Below are 25,063 nucleotides of genomic sequence, written 5' to 3'. Positions count from 1 at the left end.
TCTTAGGTTTATATAAATAAAGTCTTATTTATATTGAAAAGAGAAGTATCTTGTGTTTTGTGCTTACAAGTTAATGTCTTAATCTGCCGATCTTGTCACTGTGCTTATTAATGGTGTTTTCACTATATTTTGGATTTTAATATCCAGTGCAGAATTAATGTTATACGGCTCGTTCAGTGAATCGCTGCCGACTCAGTGATTCTGTTCAAATTCCCTATAAAATCATAAATGATTCCCTTTGAGCTAAATTAAATTATATTTATGTACCAAACGCTACATTGGTATAGTCATGTTTTCAGTCATGTTAAATGATATTTTGAGTTGAATAAAACCAGTTAAAATGATGTTCATTTGTTTAATGTGTTTAGACTTGTTTTTGTACAGAGTTGTGGCTTGATTAGTCACTGTGACTGTCTTGCACAGTAAAACACAGCTGAGTCCTCGGTCTCAAAATTCTTCCCCTGTAGAAACACTGTGTTTGTGGACGTGTCCTGGGTGAAACTGATCTTGTTTTTCACTGAGTCTGTAGTTTCAGTGCTACCATCACTACAAATATATCCGAGCCATTCCAGTGCTTTTCCAGTTGGTTGACGGATCCAGTGAATGCAATAGCTTGATACTGAAATCCTGCAGGAGATGGAGAATGATTCTTGAGGTTTCACAACCAAAGATGGAGGTTGAGTGAGCTCAACACAGAAAACACCACCTGAAAATAACAATGAAAGAATGTGTTATTATTAGTTATGTCTCAAAACTTCTTTTAACAGTTATGAAGCTTATTTCAATGCTTTACAGTTTAAATAAAGCATCAGTGAAGCTCACAGGATGAGCTGATGAGAAGATCATGGTTTGAAGTTAGCTCAGCTTTATCACTCTTACTGATCCACATTTAAATTCACTTTAAATTATTTGCTTGACAGTTGCCTCTTATTCTTTTCACTCGTGCCTTAAAAGGAGGGTTGGGTTAGGAGGATTCTAAGGGCATGATGATGGAGGGGGGCCCCCCGAGGGGGAAATGCGATTTCTACTGAGGGGGACGACCCCCCACCCCCCCGGAACGTGATTTACTGAGGGTATCTGTACGGAGGGGGAACACCCCCCTCGGACCGCAATTTATAATGAAATTTCCCTAATTTAAAATTACCACACTGAAGTCTTTGCTTTTTCTAAATGAGCCATGAAAAAATCATTAATATCTTCTGTTTGTTTCTTCTTTACACCTATTTTACTAAAAATTAAAGATGAAAAATCTAATTATACAGAAGTCTTTATTCTTTATAGTGAGTGCACGAAAAATGTGCAGATCCCTAAGCGGCACTACAGAAATATGTTATTTCTCACGTTCATTTATTTTGATGTATTCATGGACTTTTTTCTTTCTAAAATAAATGTATACTAATGAACATATTGCATTGATCAAAGCTGATCATTTACAGATGTATAACAAAAAAAAAAAATCCAGACAAAAATAGAAATAATATTTTTTTACAAACATGAGAATATAATTTGTGATGAAGTTACTGTAGGCTTATTGGTGTTTCTTCAGAAATTCTCAATTAGACAGTCTGTTTCTTTGTCAAGAAAACAAACATTCAGTCAGTGACATTTGTAACGTCAATTAAGACTGCTTAACAAGAGCGCCCCCTCTTTGAAATATAACAGTGAGTCTGGAGCATAAATGAAGGCAACAGTAAAGGTGGTGGTTTTTGTATTGCTTTGACACTGAACTTATTCACAGTGTCTCTCTAGCGCAGTAATACACAGCAGTGTCTTCAGTCTTGAGGCTGTTCATCTGTAGATACAGTTGACTGCTGGAATCATCTCTGGACACCGTGAACCTGCCCTGAACTGACTGGGAATAGTATGGTGTATTGGATGTGCTGAGAGTTGCAACTCATTCCAGTCCTTTACCAGGTGCCTGTCTCACCACAGCTGCCCAGTAGCTGCTGAATGTAAATCCAGAGGCGGTACAGACCAAACGAAAAGATTCACCAGGTCTTTTTACCTCATCTTGAGACTGAGTGAAGGTCTGAAAATGAATATCTGTTGAAGAGCGAGAAATATATAAACTGAAAAGTCAGAAAAAACATAACTATGTGCTTGCTAAAAGCATTTATACAGTTGTTATGGGGCTGACGAGACGTGAGAATCCATATGCAAGCTTTGTTTGAGCAGAGACGTGGTCATAACAGGCAGGGTCGAACAGTGGCAAACAGGTATAACATGGGCGAGACAAAGAGTAAACAAAGACAAGCGTGGGTCGATGATCGGCCAACAGTCACAAAAGGGGCTTGACAAGAGAGGTAATCCAAACGTAAGCGATAGTCCAGGCAGGGGAAAACACAATCCGAGGCGAGGCGAGGCGAGGCAAGGCGAGGCGAGGCGAGGCGAGGCGAGGCAAGGCGAGGCGAGGCAAGGCGAGGCAAGGCGAGGCAAGGCGAGGCAAGGCGAGGCAAGGCGAGGCGAGGCGAGGCAAGGCGAGGCGAGGCGAGGCGAGGCAAGGCGAGGCAAGAAAAACTAACAGGGCTCTGTAGGGCAGCGATAAATGCATACAATACTCGGCGGAGAGGGAGAGAAAGGCCAAGGCTTATAAAGAGTGTCTGATTGGATACAGCTGTGTGCGTGTGATCAGGTGAGCGTGTGATTAGTGAGATGGCTGATGGGAAATGCAGTCCATTGTGATGTGTGGTGTGAAAGTCAATATGATGGCAGGGCGACCTCTTGTGGCAGTCAGAACGAAGAGCAGGCCCAGGATTCGTAACAACAGTAATATATTATTATTTAGAAAATAACAAACCATTTAAAAATAGTAGTATCAGGACTGAATTAATTATTGTTGTCATTGCTATTGATGCTCTTCAACAAAAACCACATACAGTCAGTGAACAGAAACACTCGCTGGCACAACAGCTTATGAGAGATAAACATCTCAGTTTTGCATGAACTCCTCCTCCAGCCTCAATTCTTCTTTATACCAATTTGTATGAAAAATAGACATTTGTACATAAATAAATTAATATGTAATATTAAATTTGTGACAATAAATTTGAATATGTGACTTTTATGAGAACATCTTTCATAAATGTTAAATGACTATTTAATATTTATAAAGCATTTTCAGCTGGATGAAAAGTGTGGATGAATTAACAAATCCATATGTGGATTTAATGAAGATTACTGTATACTGACCTGAAAATCATTTTCTCTGATAATATTACAATCAGAGCATTATGTGTGACAATCATTTGTGCGTGTTTTTCTTTTTTTTTTTTTTCAGCACAGCACTGTTGCCAAATTCATCAATGTTCACTCAGGCACTGAATCGTGTGCAGCAGCTTCTCACACTGAAATAGTAATGGGATATTTTATGAGAAATAAAACAATAAGAGTATTGAATTTAGGTGGATATTTACCTAAAATCTACAGTAGGAAACAAAACTTGCAGACATCTTTTTTTTTTGTTTATCAGCAACGAAGCAGCTCTTTATTGTGTGTGCAGCTTGTAAATGACTCTGCACTTCAGGTAATGACTATTTATGTCCTTTTTTTTTTACCTCAAACTGTATCAAAAAGAGAAGGAGTGGGGCTGGTGTTGAGTACTGATGAAAGGCTAAAAATGCCCCTGGTATTACGTATCTCTTATTCATGTGTTCAGGTTTTTGTACAGAGCTGTGGCTTGTTTAGTCACTGTGACTCTCTGGCACAGTAAAACACAGCTGAGTCCTCAGCCTGAAAATTCTTCCCCTGTAGAAACACTGTGTTTTTGGATGTGTCCTGGGTGAAACTGATCTTGTTTTTCACCGAGTATTTAATATTAGGGCTACCATCACTACAAAGGTATCCGAGCCATATCAGTGTTTTTCCAGTTGGTTGACGGATCCAGTGAATGCAATAGCTTGATACTGAAATAATGCAGGAGATGGAGAATGATTCTTGAGGCTTCACAACCAAAGATGGAGGTTGAGTGAACTCGACACAGAAAACACCACCTGAAAATAACAATGAAATAATGTGTTATTAGTAATTTTGTCTCAGTTCTGAAGCTTATTTCATTGCTTTAGAGTTTAAATAAAGCATCAGTGAAGCTCACAGGATGCAGCTGCTGCCAGCAGTAGTAGAGCTGATGAGAAGATCATGATTAAAAATGATGTGAATTTCTCCTTCTGACCCCCAGACACACTTCACTTTAGTACATGGAGCAGATGGAGAATTTGCGTACATTCACTTTGTTTTTCAAAATGTAAAAATTCAGAACTTTTGCCATTTCATTTTTATTTTATTTGATATCTGGAACAATTGCTTTCTAGAGAAAAGGGACAATGTATGTCTAAGCATAAAAAAGAAAAAAGAAAAAAAAAGCCACTTTTCTTTCTTTAAGGTGTAAAAAATGTTCTTAATATAAAGATAAACCTTTTATGTTTTGATATGAAGACCTATTTAGAGATTATTATTGGTCGTTTAAGATGCATGCAGGTTTTTATTTTGAAGCCTAATTTTTGTTTTTTGGAAAAATATTTTTGATCATTATAAACACTGTACTTTATTGCAATTTGTAGCATAAAATTGAGAAACCTCTTTATACATCTATTGTATAATCTAGGAGTAGTTATATCCTATACTGTCCATCAATAATGATTTATGACCATGATTTATGACCGGATTTATGGGCTCCCTGTCAGCGTTGATCGACAGGTTGTCCTATGTCAAATGTATACCAGGGTAGATTTCTGACCTGATTTATGGGTATATGACCCCCTCTGTCACCCTGACTGTCACGTCACAGGGGTCCTGTGATGACATTTGTTGGATTTATGAGTGGATTTATGATGTTTTTTATCACTCACCTGGTGCCATGGAGATTTTATGGCGTTCCTTCCAGGCCTGTAGCTAACGGTCAGTCTGGAGGTGTTGGGGGTCTTCTTGGTTCTGGAAAAAATGGCTGAGCAAAGAATGTGTATTGCCACCTTATGTTTGTTTGATCTGTATGTTATATGTTAATGCCTAGTCAGGGGGGTCTTCCTGGTTGTGGAAAAAGTGGCTGAGTAATGGGTGATGTGGTGGCTTCTTAAGAGGACCAATGTTTGTTTGATTTGTATGGCATATGTTATTGCCTAGTCACCAATTTGTTCCTACCGGCTTGTCTACATCCGACTCTGAATAAGGAAGGTTGTCAGGACGTCTTCCTTTCCAGGTTGGGGGTGAAAAAAAAAAAAAAAAAGGCGTCATGTTTGAGGGTTGTTCTTTGTTTTTGGGGGGATGGAAGGCATCCAAACACATGTCTAATGTCAAACCCCTAAACGGTTCAGTTCTGCTTGATCTATAGGCTAAATTTTGATAGCTAAGACATTGCTGTTTTGATTGTATGAAAACTGAAACATAGAATTAAAGAATTCACCAATTGATGAAAATTTCTATATGCGTCTGAAAAAGGTGCTATGTCTGGGCAAGTTTTTCTTCATCATCTCAACGTGTGTATGCTAACACCTCTGTAGGATCAGAACAACCTAATCTGTAGGTTGAATAGATAAACTTATAAGGAGGCTTAAGTTAAAAATTATTCAAACCACCAACTATCCATTTACTTCTGACAGTGAAGGTGATTGTGGGGTCTGACTGACAACGGACGACAGTATCCTCTTTGTGCTTGTGTTAATGACTTTACAGCATTCACTCATATAGATGTGCACAGAATCATGCTTTAGTTCAGTTCAGTTCATTTTATTTATAATGCCCAATAAAACAACAATGGTTGACTATTGTGCTAAACAATATTGTTTAAATGAAAAGTACATAAGATGATATGACAAGACAAACAAATAAACATTTTAACCCTTGTGCAGTCCTTATTTGGGAGTCACACTCATGGTATTCACGGTCAAAAGTGACCGGATACCTGAAATTTTTTTTTTTTTTTCAATCTAATAAAATCTAGTAAAATCAATCTAATATATTTTTGTTCAATAATATTTTTTCTTTTTTCTTTTGTATTTTGAGAGAATTTTATGGTACTAATTAATATTTATGCAATAATTATGATAAATTTTTCCCATTGAAAATAGTAAAAAAAAATTTTTTTCAAATTTTTTCAAATTATTTTTCAATTTATGCAGTATTTCAGATGAAAATAGACACTAGGCCTTTAAATTCCAATTTTTGAATGCAGATTAGCACCTCCTGGTGTGAGCAAAGAAAGAAAAAACATGTAATTTCATGGTGTAACCACTAGTTGCCTGTATAGGACTCTATAGAGAGTCTTGTGAATTCCCTAGTTGTTTTTAGACATAATTGTTTACTTTTATTAGGTTGTGGATATAAATGTATATTTAGGCATTCTCAAAGACTACTTTTTGTCAAGGTTTATATTTTTTTGCATTATTATTATTATATAGGTTTTTGCATTATTATTACTACAGTCAACCCTGAACACAGAAAGCATTTTGTTACACAAAACATTAAAAAACTATAAAAATGTAACAAAAATGAAGAGGAATGCTTTATCAGAGCCTAATCCTTCAGGGTCTGATCTGATTTCAACCTCTTATTTCACTCAACTCATTTTGGCTATATGGTTACAGCCATACCAATTCATTTGAGTGTGTATAATTGTATATGTGTGTCTGTGAATGTGTGTGAGTGGATGTATCTGTTTTACACTCTTGATGTTTTAGAGTATAACCCATTCCTTGTTGTCCACTTTTTAACTGCATTGTAGCTGAATTATTGATTTTATTTTACATAGTTGCTGTGTTACAGGCACACCAGTTCATTGGGGGGTGTGTGTGTACAAGTGTGTGTGTGTGCGTGTGTATGAGTGGATGTGTTGATTTTGCACTCTAGATGTTTTAGAGTTTCACCCCTTCATTGCTGTGCAATGTTTTTCTGCATTGTTGGGGATTTGTAGATTGTACACACAAAAATTTTCTGTATTTTTAAATGTTTTCCCGTTTCCCATTCATTTCCTATGGTCGGTCATTTTTGACCGAAGACCATGAGTGTGACTATTTTTTTTACGACCATTTAACTTTTTCGAATCATGCCCTCAATTTTTTTGTGTGTTCACATACCAAGTGCCATAAAAGTCAACGAGTTTCGTACCATTCTGGTGAAGCTACGATTTTTAAAAATTCAAAATGTAAAATCCTCCGGTCAGAAATGACCGAAGAGCGCACAAGGGTTAAATAAGCCCTGCTTTAGACAAATAATCAACACTTTGGCTGATTATTTGGGCTCTCTCTCTCTCTCTCTCTCTCTCTCTCTCTCTCTATCTCACACACACACACAAATCTGAGTATACTAAATTTTAAGTATGAGCAAAAATGTTTTACTTTTTGTTGTTATTTAATAAATGTTTTCATTTGAATCTAGCCTGTAGATAGTATGTGTACTGTAAAAGAACAAATATACATTTCACTTAAAACATCTCAGTAAAACAATTACACCTACGGTTTTGAACATGTTTAAAAAGTTTTAAACACATTGTCACTAAAGCAAGTCATGCTGTCTATTGTCTTTTAAATTAAACTTTAGTTTTATTCTTTAATTTCTTTAAAAAAGCCTGATGATAATGCACCCAAGTGCTTTTCTCACACGAGTAGAAAACTCTAATAATTTTTTACTTCAGAAAAGTTTTTTTTTTTGTTTGTCTTTTTTTTTTTTTTTTTTTTTGTAGATGTATGACTGAACCTTTCTCATTTGACAGACCTACCTTTTCAAATTATTTATTATTTCAAATTATGTTTAACAGCCACAGGAATACATGTTGTTTTAATGTTCATGAAAACTTTATTGGTGTAAATTTCTCACCTAGAACACAAAACTTGTACATTTTGACTATTTTCTAGGTATCATGTCATTTTAAATGGTTTACTAAAAGATTAAAAGACCAGCATCTGTGATTTTCAAAATGAAAGAGTTATAAAATATAAGGATGTTTCAACTATTATCATCATTTCCTTTTGACCCTAATAAAGTGGTAATGAATTTATTATGGCAATCGATACAATGTAGGCTACAGTTCTCGTACTATGTGTGTAAATAGCTGTGCTAAAACATTTCTGAGTATTTTCGCATGCCAACAGATTTTGTCAGGGATGCGTCTCATCTAAGAAGTGTTTTGTAAATAAAAATTTTTTTACATTACTAGATTTAGTCATATTATCAAGATTTCGGATGGCGTTTACAATTTTTGTTGGACTGTGTATGTTTTTAGGTGAAGACACCTCTTTGTGAGCTGTCATCATAACAGGAATAAATGAAAATTAAGAAATTAAGTAACAGTCTTTTCTTTTTGAGAAATTTATTTTAGTGCAACTTTGTGTCTGTCCATGATGTGCGAACACACGAAACATCAACACGAAAATTAAGTCTTGCTGTTTTACCCTTAAAGCTATTACAACTGAAACAAATCAAACTATTGCACTGAAAGCTGCACATTCATTTAAGTTTGACCATGTTTCCACACTCTTGTATTGATAAATTTAATCCATAACCTTTCATACATTCAAGAGACCAAATCTCTAAGAAAGAGTGTATAGCAAGACAAGAAAATGTTTATAATGCATATAGAATTCGGAAAATCTGTTTCATAAACAATTGTGAAAGGATGACTGGATTTAATCATCTTGCTCAGATAGCAGATGACACAATTCACATTTCGTCTATTTGGCTGTATTTGTTTTAAGACTCCTCTGCAAGTTCATGCTAATCCTTGCATGGGAAAGAGCATGGCGAGCACATACTTATTCATTTAAGAAAATGATTGAACTTTTTATTTTGACAAACCTCTATTTCAAATTATTATTATCTTTTTCAACACAACGACATTAAACATTAAAGAACGTCATCAGTCACTGTCACCATCTTCTGTGTGCACGTGCTAAACATCTTTGTTTCTCCACTTCTGTCATATTTATTTGATGTAATGCAAACATATTTTGAGAACTATGATGTTCCACGTTTTGTAAAGGTCATAGAAAGAATTCAAACATAATCTTTACATAGGAATTATCTTTGCAAAGCAAATTGACTAAAATCATTGAATTACAAAATGCAAAATGTATACATTTAAGAAAAATTGCTAGAATGCATACAGAATACAGAAATCCTCCTCTTGATCTATTGTGACTGGCATTTTACTAAGTCAGACGGTCAGGATTATGGACGACACGGCTCACATTTTGTTTGTTGGACTGTATGTGTCACTACTATGACTGTACTGTAGGTGAGGCCTTCTCTCTGAGAGCCATCAGCATTCAGCGTTTATAGAAATAAATGAAAATTAAGAAAATTTCTTGAGAGTGTTTGACTAAGTCGGTATTTCTTTTTAGGACGATTATGCATCTATTTGATGTGATACCCCATTAAGTATCGACACAAAAAATAAGGCGTGCTGTTTTACACTTACAGCTATTACAACTGAATTTACATATCTTACTCAAATGTGCTCAAAGTTACACATTCAGTAAAGTTTGAGGTCGTACACAGTCTTGAAAAGGCAACAGACACAAACTATCAAGGAATTTTTTAGTGCTCTCTATGTAACTCAAGAGTCCAAGTCGCTAAGTAAATATCATATGAATACAGAAAACCCACTCACGATCATCTGGGTATATTTTTGTAAATGTTGTTTTAAATTACTTTTTTCTTACTCCACTACATCTAGAGCTCTTGTTCAGATTTTATTTGTCGTACTCGTTTCAACATTTCCGCTTGAGATTAAAGCGTAGGTAATGTGACTGCAATTAAGAACCATGACATTATACTACATTCCCTTTGAAAAGGTTATAGACGTAGTCGTTTATACAGGAAATATGTTTGCACAACAGAAATATGTATCAGTATAACAAATACCTAATACTGAAATCCACTCTTCTAAATTTGTTAAAGTTTTTAATGCTGATTTTGATGGCCTACCCCCTGCTAGCTGATACCACTCTATACTTTTTCATTGTTTTTAGAGGAAGATTATTCTCAGAATCTGGTCAATCATGTCATGAGTGTTTGCCAGAAAATATGAACAAATACATTATAAGAAAATAAAAGGATGGTCCTTCTACGAGAGATTGTTTAAACCGAGATTGTGATGTACTGTAGAGCTTTCTCTGGTCTGTCCACAAAGCGGCCAAGAGACACACAGATCTTACAGTTTCTCTATTACATGTACATCTATTTCATTTAGAACACAAAGCTGCACATTACAAGTTGAAGACAGTGTGGAAACACTATTTTCTTTGTACACATCTCTAAACATGACTTTAATAAATAAATCACAGATGTCATGTAGTTAATTCATTGAAAGGTGCATGTTTTTGACCGTTGTAGACGGTCTGCACCAGCACACAGACACATGTTTTAGGTATTTATCTGAACAAAAGGTTTGATCCTGCGGAAACACGCACAACAGCAGCTGTGTGTTGTCATGATTGTCTTTATAACTGATCCGCTTTTATTAAAACAATGCGGCATTAAGTTACTGTATCCAACAGCACAGTTCCTTGAAATATTGTAGTGTATATATATATATTTTTTCCTTCTAAATATCATGTATTTAGCTTAAATATTAGTTGATAAGTGTTTACAAAGTTGTCATGCCTGTTGTTGAATTTTATAACATATCCACAGCCACAGCCATATCACCCTGCAGCCCAAGACCGGTTGCCCATGGAAGCTAAGCAGGGCTGAGCCTGGTCAGTACCTGGATGGGAGACCTCCTGGGAAAACTAGGTAGCTGTTGGTAGAGGTGTTAGTGAGGCCAGCAGGGGGTGCTCACCCTGCAGTCTGTGTGGGTCCTAACACCCCAGTATAGTGACGGGGACACTATACTGTAAAAAAAAAAGCACCGTCTTTCGGATGAGATGTTAAACCGAGGTCCTGACTCTCTGTGGTCATTAAAAATCCCATGACACTCATCGTAAAGAGTAGGGGTGTAACCCCGGTGTCCTGGCCAAATTCCCCCTCTGGCCCTTGTCAATCGTGGCCTCCTAATAATCCCCATCCACTTGATTGGCTTTATCTCTCTCTCCTCTCCACCTGTAGCTGGTGTGCGGTGAGCGCACTGGCGCCGTTGTCCTGTGGCTGCCGTCACATCATCCAAGTGGATGCTGCACACTGGTGGTGGTTGAGGAGAGACCCCCCCCCACATGATTGTAAAGTGCTTTGGGTGTATAGCAATACACAATAAAGCGCTATATAAATGCATCATTCATTCATTCATATATTTCACCAAACCTAAAGGACTGAAAAATAGGTTTAGCATAAGTCTGTATTTCAGCTGTTAGCCTGAAAATGCAAGTGAACTGAGATTTCATATTGAGATAATCTACAGAACGTAAAACAAGCTCGCAGTTTTGGATTCTAGCTTATGTTCAATATTGTTTGTTACAGTTTCACAGGTTTAACACCTCATTACTTGAAGACACGTACTGTATAAATCACAAAGTTTTTCAATGTAGTAGGCCGACTCTGAAACCAGACCTAAAAATAAAATTGCTTGAGACTTAGCTGTATGAAAATTGTTGTTTTATCTTTCTATGATTTGTTCGTGTTCATCATATACGTATTTATGTGGACTTCCTTAATTTAATAAAATATTTAACAAAATGTTTGGGTAATGTGTGTGAATATAGAATGTGGCACAAGGATCTTTGAAAATATTTTATCCTAAAATATCCATGTAACACTCGGAATCATTTAAGATTGAGAATAATAATACAATTAACACATTAACATTTTACAGGAGATGTGAATGCGAGTTCTTGGCTGATTTGTACATTATTAAATTAAAATAATTCTATTAGAAATTGTCATGAACTGAAGGTGTAAACAAAAACACTGCATTTAACAGCAAGATACTTTTAATGCCTTGTTCGCAAGAAAAACATAGGATTGTTAAAGAGCTAATAATCTCACTGAATGTATCAAAGCATCCGATGTTTATTACTACTGAAGGTGCTACATCCTTGGTTGTTTCACACCTACAGGCCCTACCTACATTCAGAATTTGGTACGATGCCTGGCATGAGGTATAATGCGAGCAAGCCGCCAGACTACATATCCATATCATCCTGTTGGAACAAAATGCTTCATGACCAAAATTATCTCATGCTGGTAAATAAACGTCGGGAAGACTCTGAAACAAACTTTTTGTCTCAAAGCAGCGATGAGTCTGACTCTGATGAGTATGATCGAGACTGGCCCCTTCCTGAGGTCAACCCTTTCGAATGCTGCAAAAAGAGTCTATATTTTGAGCAAAGCGACGTACCTGTGTTAAACACCATTTTTCAAAGATAGACGAGCTGTTTCAGTCAAGTTACATCTATTTTAAACCGAATAATCAGTCTGTGTATTCAGTATAATTGTGTATTCGGTATAACCAAAAACTGAACTATGATATTGTAATGTTTTTTTTCAGCGTTTACTCACCCATCTATGTGTTCCTTGCTGTATGTTTAATTGTTTAATAATTGGCTATTGGATTAAGTTATCCCAAGCCACAATACAATACTGTTACTTGAAACAAATTGCCAGCGTCTTAACAAAAATCCTAATAAATGACCTGAGTTATCTCATAATCTTTAATCAAAAATATATTTCATCAATCAAAATATTGCGAGGCTTCGCCGGTCAAAGCAAATCCCTAACCAGGCCCCTTGAGGGCAACACCCCCATCTCAACAACCAACCAACCAACATCCGAAACGTAGAAACAAGACCTTTCCCCCCAACAATTCATTTCGCTCGAATGTACAGAAGATCCACCGCTACTTCCTTGTGACTACAGCTACGCTACATCCCCTGTGAGCAAAGAGAGCGGCTGTCCTCATAAACTCTGCAGTTATCACAGGCTTTCCTAGATCTTGACAGCACGGTCAACGGAGCTACTGCAACATCTTGTTGATCAAAACATTATCTACAGTATATGGACCAACAGAATCAGCTCCAACAATCCAATTTGTCTGAGCCTGGCGCACTCTGCAATTTTTCAATTAATAAGGCTTTAATAAGACGGATCTGAACCATAAACCTGAAATTGAAGCTGAAATTGGAATTGCACAAGGCCTGGACCGTTGTGGATTAAAACAGTCGGTCCAGATTCTAGGAAACGGCGACAACATTCTATATCGATTAGGGGACAAAGTTTATCTCCTGGAGAGAATTGAATTCTGAAAAGGATGTCTGATGCCGCGCAAAAGCTGATGGAGAGCGACCAGAGTTCTGACGCCGCTGCGGATGATCAGCTGAGGTGCGGCTGCACCGCGGGGAAAACGTGTCACGTGATTGGCTTCATAGACACTATGTTCAAACCGCATTACCGAGGACAGATGATAAAACTGATGCAAACGGTCATCGAGCATGCTTGTGATCCGATTCATGATTGTACGGGGGATACCAAGCGTGTAAAAAATCTCAAGAACGAAATGGACTTTGTAAGAAGCTTGAAAAATAACCCATGGCCTGATTTGACTGGCATGCTTATTCACAGCAAACATCCAGCCTCTTTAATCATGAAAGAAATTCTGGATATGATGACTGAACGTAGGGATCAGATGGGAATTCACGAGGTTCTCTGTCTGTGTACGTGTGTAACAGATTTATGCACGTCGTTGGCTGCAAAAAAATTTGAATTCATGATGAGTGAAATTGTTGAATCGCTGGCCAATTTCATATTAAACAAAAACATATTGGCCATCAGAGATTTTCTTTGCTGGCTAGACCACTGTGTGTAACAGTGATTTGATCATTTTCTTCACTACTTCAATGTATGAATGTATATTCATCAATATATTGTTAAAAATAAAAGGTTGAATCACTCGTTATCCTTTACAAGTCTTTTTTTTTAAATTTCAATCAATTGAATAAAAAGAAAATGAGTAGCTGAATAGAATGTACGAATGTAGACGGAAATAATTATAAAGAAATTATCTTGTATCTTATCGAATATGATGAACACGAACAAATCATAGAAAGAAAAAAACACGTCTCAAGCAGTCGGCCTACTACAGTGAAAAACTTGTATGTCCAGTCTATGGCGGTCAAAAGCAGGTAGGAGCATTCGGGTGTATATTCATCGTAAGATTCCAAAACGTAGAGTTTCACAATCTGCAACTCTTTGTCAAACACAAATCACGATCACAAGACACAGTGAAATCTTGTTTCACAATATCTTCATCTTCAATGAGAACCTTTCTTAGGCTCTTCCCTTGATTCTTCCTCGGTGCTAAAGTCAGCTCCTGTCTCATTTCAACAGAACTTCTTGGTGGTGTTACACACATCATTCTTCTAGATGTTTCAGGACTGTTTGGAACAGCAGCAGCCATTGTAACAGGAGACTGCAATGTCTTCTCCGGTTAACTATGTGGCTGCTAAACCTTATTTAAATACCAAATTCTGAATGTAGGTAGGGCCTGTAGGTGTGAACCATCCAAGGATGTAGCACCTTCAGTAGTAATAAACATCGGATGCTTTGATACATTCAGTGAGATTATTAGCTCTTTAACAATCCTATGTTTTTCTTGCGAACAAGGCATTAAAAGTATCTTGCTGTTAAATGCAGTGTGTTTGTTTACACCTTCAGTTCATGACAATTTCTAATAGAATTATTTTAATTTAATAATGTACAAATCAGCCAAGAACTCGCATTCACATCTCCTGTAAAATGTTAATGTGTTAATTGTATTATTATTCTCAATCTTAAATGATTCCGAGTGTTACATGGATATTTTAGGATAAAATATTTTCAAAGATCCTTGTGCCACATTCTATATTCACACACATTACCCAAACATTTTGTTAAATATTTTATTAAATTAAGGAAGTCCACATAAATACGTATATGATGAACACGAACAAATCATAGAAAGATAAAACAACAATTTTCATACAGCTAAGTCTCAAGCAATTTTATTTTTAGGTCTGGTTTCAGAGTCGGCCTACTACATTGAAAAACTTTGTGATTTATACAGTACGTGTCTTCAAGTAATGAGGTGTTAAACCTGTGAAACTGTAACAAACAATATTGAACATAAGCTAGAATCCAAAACTGCGAGCTTGTTTTACGTTCTGTAGATTATCTCAATATGAAATCTCAGTTCACTTGCATTTTCAGGCTAACAGCTGAAATACAGACTTATGCTAAACCTATTTTTCAGTCCTTTAGGTTTGGTGAAATATATGAATGAATGAATGATGCATTTATATAGCGCTTTATTGTGTATTGCTATACACCCAAAGCACTTTACAATCATGTGGGGGGGGGTCTCTCCTCAACCACCACCAGTGTGCAGCATCCACTTGGATGATGTGACGGCAGCCACAGGACAACGGCGCCAGTGCGCCACCGCACACCAGCTACAGGTGGAGAGAGAGAGAGATAAAGCCAATCAAGTGGATGGGGATTATTAGGAGGCCACGATTGACAAGGGCCAGAGGAGGAATTTGGCCAGGACACCGGGGTTACACCCTACTCTTTACGATGAGTGTCATGGGATTTTAATGACCACAGAGAGTCAGGACCTCGGTTTAACATCTCATCCGAAGACGGTGCTTTTTTACAGTATAGTGTCCCCGTCACTATACTGGGGTGTTAGGACCCACACAGACTGCAGGGTGAGCACCCCCTGCTGGCCTCACTAACACCTCTACCAACAGCTACCTAGTTTTCCCAGGAGGTCTCCCATCCAGGTACTGACCAGGCTCAGCCCTGCTTAGCTTCCATGGGCAACCGGTCTTGGGCTGCAGGGTGATATGGCTGTGGCTGTGGATATGTTATAAAATTCAACAACAGGCATGACAACTTTGTAAACACTTATCAACTAATATTTAAGCTAAATACATGATATTAAGAAGGAAAAAAATATATATATATATACACTACAATATTTCAAGGAACTGTGCTGTTGGATACAGTAACTTAATGCCGCATTGTTTTAATAAAAGCGGATCAGTTATAAAGACAATCATGACAACACACAGCTGCTGTTGTGCGTGTTTCCGCAGGATCAAACCTTTGTTCAGATAAATACCTAAAACATGTGTCTGTGTGCTGGTGCAGACCGTCTACAACGGTCAAAACATGCACCTTTCAATGAATTAACTACATGACATCTGTGATTTATTTATTAAAGTCATGTTTAGAGATGTGTACAAAGAAAATAGTGTTTCCACACTGTCTTCAACTTGTAATGTGCAGCTTTGTGTTCTACATGAAATAGATGTACATGTAATAGAGAAACTGTAAGATCTGTGTGTCTCTTGGCCGCTTTGTGGACAGACCAGAGAAAGCTCTACAGTACATCACAATCTCGGTTTAAACAATCTCGTAGAAGGACCATCCTTTTATTTTCTTATAATGTATTTGTTCATATTTTCTGGCAAACACTGCGACATGATTGACCAGATTCTGAGAATAATCTTCCTCTAAAAACAATGAAAAGTATAGAGTGGTATCAGCTAGCAGGGGTAGGCCATCAAAATCAGCATTAAAAACTTTAACAAATTTAGAAGAGTGGATTTCAGTATTAGGTATTTGTTATACTGATACATATTTCTGTTGTGCAAACATATTTCCTGTATAAACGACTACGCCTATAACCTTTTCAAAGGGAATGTAGTATAATGTCATGGTTCTTAATTGCAGTCACATTACCTACGCTTTAATCTCAAGCGGAAATGTTGAAACAGTACGACAAATAAAATCTGAACAAGAGCTCTAGATGTAGTGGAGTAAGAAAAAGTAATTTAAAACAACATTTACAAAAATATACCCAGATGATCGTGAGTGGGTTTTCTGTATTCATATGATATTTACTTAGCGACTTGGACTCTTGAGTTACATAGAGAGCACTAAAAAATTCCTTGATAGTTTGTGTCTGTTGCCTTTTCAAGACTGTGTACGACCTCAAACTTTACTGAATGTGTAACTTTGAGCACATTTGAGTAAGATATGTAAATTCAGTTGTAATAGCTGTAAGTGTAAAACAGCACGCCTTATTTTTTGTGTCGATACTTAATGGGGTATCACATCAAATAGATGCATAATCGTCCTAAAAAGAAATACCGACTTAGTCAAACACTCTCAAGAAATTTTCTTAATTTTCATTTATTTCTATAAACGCTGAATGCTGATGGCTCTCAGAGAGAGAAGGCCTCACCTACAGTACAGTCATAGTAGTGACACATACAGTCCAACAAACAAAATGTGAGCCGTGTCGTCCATAATCCTGACCGTCTGACTTAGTAAAATGCCAGTCACAATAGATCAAGAGGAGGATTTCTGTATTCTGTATGCATTCTAGCAATTTTTCTTAAATGTATACATTTTTGCATTTTGTAATTCAATGATTTTTAGTCAATTTGCTTTGCGCAAAGATAATTCCTATGTAAAGATTATGTTTGAATTCTTTCTATGACCTTTACAAAAACGTGGAACATCATAGTTCTCAAAATATGTTTGCATTACATCAAATAAATATGACAGAAGTGGAGAAACAAAGATGTTTAGCACGTGCACACAGAAGATGGTGACAGTGACTGATGACGTTCTTTAATGTTTAATGTCGTTGTGTTGAAAAAGATAATAATAATTTGAAATAGAGGTTTGTCAAAATAAAAAGTTCAGTCAAATGTTCAATCATTTTCTTAAATGAATAAGTATGTGCTCGCCATGCTCTTTCCCATGCAAGGATTAGCATGAACTTGCAGAGGAGTCTTAAAACAAATACAGCCAAATAGACGAAATGTGAATTGTGTCATCTGCTATCTGAGCAAGATGATTAAATCCAGTCATCCTTTCACAATTGTTTATGAAACAGATTTTCCGAATTCTATATGCATTATAAACATTTTCTTGTCTTGCTATACACTCTTTCTTAGAGATTTGGTCTCTTGAATGTATGAAAGGTTATGGATTAAATTTATCAATACAAGAGTGTGGAAACATGGTCAAACTTAAATGAATGTGCAGCTTTCAGTGCAATAGTTTGATTTGTTTCAGTTGTAATAGCTTTAAGGGTAAAACAGCAAGACTTAATTTTCGTGTTGATGTTTCGTGTGTTCGCACATCATGGACAGACACAAAGTTGCACTAAAAGAAATTTCTCAAAAGAAAAGACTGTTACTTAATTTCTTAATTTTCATTTATTCCTGTTATGATGACAGCTCACAAAGAGGTGTCTTCACCTAAAACATACACAGTCCAACAAAAATTGTAAACGCCATCCGAAATCTTGATAATATGACTAAATCTAGTAATGTAAAAAAAATTTTTATTTACAAAACACTTCTTAGATGAGACGCATCCCTGACAAAATCTGACACACATAGTACGAGAACTGTAGCCTACATTGTATCGATTGCCATAATAAATTCATTACCACTTTATTAGGGTCAAAAGGAAATGATGATAATAGTTGAAACATCCTTATATTTTATAACTCTTTCATTTTGAAAATCACAGATGCTGGTCTTTTAATCTTTTAGTAAACCATTTAAAATGACATGATACCTAGAAAATAGTCAAAATGTACAAGTTTTGTGTTCTAGGTGAGAAATTTACACCAATAAAGTTTTCATGAACATTAAAAACAACATGTATTCCTGTGGCTGTTAAACATAATTTGAAATAATAAATAATTTGAAAAGGTAGGTCTGTCAAATGAGAAAGGTTCAGTCATACATCTACAAAAAAAAAAAAAAAAAAAAAAAGACAAACAAAAAAAACTTTTCTGAAGTAAAAATTATTAGAGTTTTCTACTGTGTGAGAAAAGCACTTGGGTGCATTATCATCAGGCTTTTTAAAGAAATTAAAGAATAAAACTAAAGTTTAATTTAAAGACAATAGACAGCATGACTTGCTTTAGTGACAATGTGTTTAAAACTTTTAAACATGTTCAAAACCGTAGGTGTAATTGTTTTACTGAGATGTTTTAAGTGAAATGTATATTTGTTCTTTTACAGTACACATACTATCTACAGGCTAGATTCAAATGAAAACATTTATTAAATAACAACAAAAAGTAAAACATTTTTGCTCATACTTAAAATTTAGTATACTCAGATTTGTGTGTGTGTGTGTGAGAGAGAGAGAGAGAGAGAGAGAGAGAGAGAGAGAGATAGCCCAAATAATCAGCCAAAGTGTTGATTATTTGTCTAAAGCAGGGTTTATTTAAAAATGTTTATTTGTTTGTCTTGTCATATCATCTTATGTACTTTTCATTTAAACAATATTGTTTAGCACAATAGTCAACCATTGTTGTTTTATTGGGCTTTATAAATAAAATGAACTGAACTGAACTAAAGCATGATTCTGTGCACATCTATATGAGTGAATGCTGTAAAGCCATTAACACAAGCACAAAGAGGATACTGTCGTCCGTTGTCAGTCAGACCCCACAATCACCTTCACTGTCAGAAGTAAATGGATAGTTGGTGGTTTGAATAATTTTTAACTTAAGCCTCCTTATAAGTTTATCTATTCAACCTACAGATTAGGTTGTTCTGATCCTACAGAGGTGTTAGCATACACACGTTGAGATGATGAAGAAAAACTTGCCCAGACATAGCACCTTTTTCAGACGCATATAGAAATTTTCATCAATTGGTGAATTCTTTAATTCTATGTTTCAGTTTTCATACAATCAAAACAGCGATGTCTTAGCTATCAAAATTTAGCCTATAGATCAAGCATAACTGAACCGTTTAGGGGTTTGACATTAGACATGTGTTTGGATGCCTTCCATCCCCCCAAAAACAAAGAACAACCCTCAAACATGACGCCTTTTTTTTTTTTTTTTTTTCACCCCCAACCTGGAAAGGAAGACGTCCTGACAACCTTCCTTATTCAGAGTCGGATGTAGACAAGCCGGTAGGAACAAATTGGTGACTAGGCAATAACATATGCCATACAAATCAAACAAACATTGGTCCTCTTAAGAAGCCACCACATCACCCATTACTCAGCCACTTTTTCCACAACCAGGAAGACCCCCCTGACTAGGCATTAACATATAACATACAGATCAAACAAACATAAGGTGGCAATACACATTCTTTGCTCAGCCATTTTTTCCAGAACCAAGAAGACCCCCAACACCTCCAGACTGACCGTTAGCTACAGGCCTGGAAGGAACGCCATAAAATCTCCATGGCACCAGGTGAGTGATAAAAAACATCATAAATCCACTCATAAATCCAACAAATGTCATCACAGGACCCCTGTGACGTGACAGTCAGGGTGACAGAGGGGGTCATATACCCATAAATCAGGTCAGAAATCTACCCTGGTATACATTTGACATAGGACAACCTGTCGATCAACGCTGACAGGGAGCCCATAAATCCGGTCATAAATCATGGTCATAAATCATTATTGATGGACAGTATAGGATATAACTACTTCTAGGTGTCACGAATCCTGTCCATGAACTTCCATTCACCCTCCACCAGAGGTCACTCGCTCACCACATGGACTTTCACACCACACATCACAATGGACTCCAATTCCCATCATCCATTACTGATCACAGCTGTCACCAATCACTCATTGCACTAATCACACACACACCTGATCCTACGCACACACTGATCACATACCTTATTTAAACCCTGGACTTTCCTTCCGTCACTGCCAAGTATTGTATGCATTTATTGCTGCCCTACAGAGCCCCTGTTAGTTTTCCGAGTCTTGCCTTGTCTTGCCTGTGTTTTCCCTGCCTGGACTATTGCTTACGTTTTGGATTACCTCTCTTGTCTAGCCCCTTTGGATACTGTTCGCTGTCGTCTGACCCACTGTTACGGGGCTGACGAGACGAGAGGCGTGCGGATCCATTTGCAGACTTTTATTAGGCAGAGACGTGGTCATAACAGGCAGGGTCAAACAGTGGCAAACAGGTATAACAGGGGCGAGACAAAGAGTAAACAGAGACAAGCGTGGGTCGATGATCAGCGAACAGTATCCAAAGGGGCGAGACAGGAGAGGTAGTCCAAAACATCAGCGATAGTCCAGGCAGGGGAAAACACGATTAAACAACAAAGGCAAGGCTAGGCAAGGCAAGGAAAACTAACGGGGCTCTGTAGGGCAGCGATAATGCATACAATACTCGGCCACGAGGAAGAGAATGTCCAGGGTTGAAATAGTGTGTGTGATCAGTGATGCTGTGTGATCAGGTGTGCATGTGATTAGAGCAATGAGTGATTGGTGACAGCTGTGTGCGTGTGATTGGTGAGATGGCTGATGGGAAATTCAGTCCATGTGATGTGTGGTGTCCTCTAGTGGTAAATGAACGGGAGTGCAGACCAGATTCGTGACACCCACGCCCATTTTAGATTATTCTTTGCATTGCCTATGGTATACCTGTCTGCCATTGTTCGACCCTGCCTGTTATGACCACGTCTCTTGTCAAAAGTCTGCAGATGGATCCGCACGTCTCACGTCTCGTCAGCCCCGTTACACTAGGTCTTATAATTTGATGTTTATCAACACAAAATTACATAGTGAAAGATAAAAAATAGTGCCAAATAAATGTATATACGGCCACACAAGGATCCAGCAGCTTTTCACGTGGACATTGGCCAGGTATGAATGTGGCGAGACTGTTATTAACCCTCGAGCAGGGCTTGCGATCGCTGGAGGATTATATACAGGAGTACTTAGAGCTCGCATATTTTTCTGATATGCCGGACTGTGTGCTCATTGATTTCTTTTGTGAGGGCATTAACCAGCCGCTCAAATCAGTATTAACCCTTGAAGGTCCCCGTTCGTCTCTAGTGGATTTTATGGATTATGCTCTATTGACTGTGGGTTCATCGTTCACTGTGGGTGTCGCGGAGGAACGCGACCCCGCACTCAATTGTGTGATCGCAACCGCGCAGGAGCACGCTCACAAAATGGCGGTGACAGCGGAGCCCGTTCACAAAATGGCGGCCATAACAACACCCCGTCATGTTCTCGCTGATCTTCAGGAGTCAAGCCAAGTCACAGCTGATCTTCAGGAGTCAAGCCAAGTCACAGCTGATCTTCATGAGCCAAGTCAAGTCACAGTTAATGTCAAAGAGCCAAATCAAGCCACAGTTGATCTTAAAGAACCAAGTCAAGTCACAGCTTCTTTTCGTGAGTCAAGCCAAGACACAGCTGATCTTTATGAGCTAAGTCAAGTCACCATTGATCATCATGAATCAAGCCAAGTCAAAGCTGATATTCACAAGCTAAGTCAATTCACCGTTGATAGTCACAAGTCAAGACAATTCAAAGCTGATCTTCATGAGCTAAGTCAAGTCACCGTTGATGGTCACAAATCAAGCCAAGTCAAAGCTGATCTTCACGAGTCAAGGCTAGTCCAAGCTGATCTTCACAAGCTAAGTCAAGTCACCATTGATCGTCACGAATCAAGCCAAGTCACAGCTGATGTTCACAAGCTAAGTCAAGTCACCGTTGATGGTCACAAATCAAGCCAAGTCAAAGCTGATCTTCACAAGCTAAGTCAAGTCACCGTTGATCGTCACGAATCAAGTCAAGTCAAAACTGATTTTCATGAGCTAAGTCAAGTCATAGTTAATGTCAGAGAGTCAAATCAAGTCACAATTGGTCGTTATCAACTGAGTCACGTCTCAACTGATCTCCCAGAATCTTGCCCCGTCTCCGCTGACCGTCCAGAGTCACGTCACGTCTCCGCTGACCGTCCAGAGTCACATCACGTCTCCGCTGACACACCCAGATCATCAAGGTCAGTCTTCCACTATCCCAGTTTGATGTCTAGTTTGAGGGATGTACCGCTGGTGTCTGCACGCACGGCTGGTATCCCCAAACCAACTCACTCTAACCCTCCTGTTCTTATGCATATTCCCCTGTCTGAGGCACTTCCCCGGATGGGAATCGCTTTGTGTTGCGTTTGGGCTGCGTACACCACCGCAGAACTGCCCGAGGTGGTGGCACCCGCTGTAGCTTCTCCAGAGGTGGTGGTCCACGCTGCAGAACCTCCAGAAGCGGCGGGGCTCGCGTCGGCGCCTTGTATGGTGGTGGCGCCCAGTAATGTACTCTCAACCTGTTGTGTTGCGGTCGAAGAGACCGTTACTGAACTCTCCCTGTGTCCTGTGTTTAACACTGTAGAACCTCCAGAGGTGGCGGCAACCGCCGCAGAACCTCCAGAGGTGTCAGCGGTATCAGTCAATGAACTCTCGTGCTGTCCTGTCACGGCTATGGAGGCCGTCAATGAACTCTCGTTCTGTCCTGTCACGGCTAGGGAGGCCGTCAATGAACTCTCGTTCTGTCCTGTCACGGCTAGGGAGGCCGTCAATGAACTCTCGTTCTGTCCTGTCACGGCAAGGGAGGCCGTCAATGAACTCTCGTTCTGTCCTGTCACGGCTATGGAGGCTGTCAATGAACTGTCGTTCTGTCCTGTCACGGCTATGAAGGCCGTCAATGAACTCTTGTTCTGTCCTGTCATGGCTATGAAGGCCGTCAATGAACTCTCGTTCTGTCCTGTCCCTGCTATGGAAACTAACCATGAACTTTCTGTGTTCCCTACCTCAGTCCTTGTGTCTGTGCATGTTCTGTCTCATCCTTATGTCTCCATTCTCCCTAGGTCCCAGGCTCTGCTGTGGGTTCCTGATCCGTCGTGGTGGGCTCCCGCGTTATCTGCTCCACCGTGGTGGTCTTCTGCTCCACCTGTTCGATCTGTGCCACCGTGGTGGTCTGCTGTCTGGTTCTGGTGGGCTCATGTCCCGTCTGCTCCGCCCTGGTGGGCTCCTGTCCCGTCTGGTCCGCCCTGGTGGGCTCCTGTCCCGTCTGGTCCGCCCTGGTGGGCTCAAGTCCCGTCTGGTCCGCCCTGGTGGGCTCGTGTTCTGTCGGCTCCGCCCTGGTGGGCCCCAGTCCCGCCTGCTCCGCCCTGGTGGGTTCCAGTCCCGTCCACTCTGCCCTGGCTTCCTGCTCTGCCAGCTCCACCTCGGTCCCAGATCACTCCACTTCCACAAGGACCTGGCCCTCCATCCCTCCCCCTGTTCCGCCTCCGCTCCACCTCCCTCCTGATTATAGACTGTGTGGAGCGTCTAGAAGCCGCTCTTTGGGGGGGGGGGCTCTGTCACGAATCTGGTCTGCACTCCCGTTCATTTACCACTAGAGGACACCACACATCACATGGACTGCATTTCCCATCAGCCATCTCACCAATCACACGCACACAGCTGTCACCAATCACTCATTGTTAAGGATGTAGTAACACCTGAATAATTACTATCCAATACTTTACAAAACCCTCAAAAGCTTACAATGATTTCAGTCATTACTGGGGAGTTATCATGATCTTCACTTTAGAATACTGATCCAAATAATCAGTAATTCCTTCTGAAGAATTTGGTAAAACTTGAGTCATTACTAGTGGGTTAGCATGACCTTTAGAATTAATAATACATTATGTATTATTCATATTAATTATCAATCTGAATACAATAGTTCTTAGTAGTTCTTAGGGAGGTATGAAAAAATAATAGTTACTGATTAGCTAATGGTGAACCACATTCGACAAAGCACTATTACTTACTAATTTATTAATCAGAGTTTCTTGTTAGTTACTAGTAGTTACTGGAGTGCTAATATTGTGTTACTCATGTGTTCTTGTGTAATTATTCATTAATGATGGAACAGAATTCTAAAGTGTTACCGAAAACACATTGCCATTTTGCAGTAACTGATACTCACTGGGTGCTGTAGATAAAATCAATAGCAATAATATAAAGTACATGATTCTGTTTGTCTGTACTCTCTCAGATGGGACCTGTGACTCTCTCCACCTCAGGACTTAAAGAGCTCTTGATATGTCCATAAGCGCCTATTTACAGTCATGGCCAAAAATATCGGCACCCTTGGTAAATATGATCAAAGAAGGCTGTGAAAATTTATCTGCATTGTCAATCCTTTTGATCTTTTATTTAAAAAAATCCCAAAAATCTAACTTTTCATTGGATAATAAGAATTTAAAATGAGGGGAAATATCATTATGAAATAAATGTTTTTCTCTAATACACATTGGCCACAATTAACGGCACCCTTTTATTCAATACTTTTTGAAACCTCCTAT

General features: G+C 38.5%; 1 gene segment (V, D, J or C); it reads right to left on the bottom strand.

The window, feature by feature from the left end:
- Window positions 1-393: 393 nt before the first annotated feature.
- LOC131536984 (Ig heavy chain V region XIG14-like) lies at window positions 394-4,148 on the bottom strand. The segment is given in 2 exon segments: window positions 394-706; window positions 4,091-4,148. Coding segments are annotated over 2 exon segments (351 nt in total).
- Window positions 4,149-25,063: the final 20,915 nt, after the last annotated feature.

This window comes from Onychostoma macrolepis, chromosome 03, assembly GCF_012432095.1.
Source record: "Onychostoma macrolepis isolate SWU-2019 chromosome 03, ASM1243209v1, whole genome shotgun sequence".
Classification (NCBI taxonomy): Eukaryota; Metazoa; Chordata; class Actinopteri; order Cypriniformes; family Cyprinidae; genus Onychostoma; species Onychostoma macrolepis.
The sequence above is the reverse complement of the archived record's forward strand: the minus strand, read 5'-3'. Positions and strand labels throughout refer to the sequence as shown.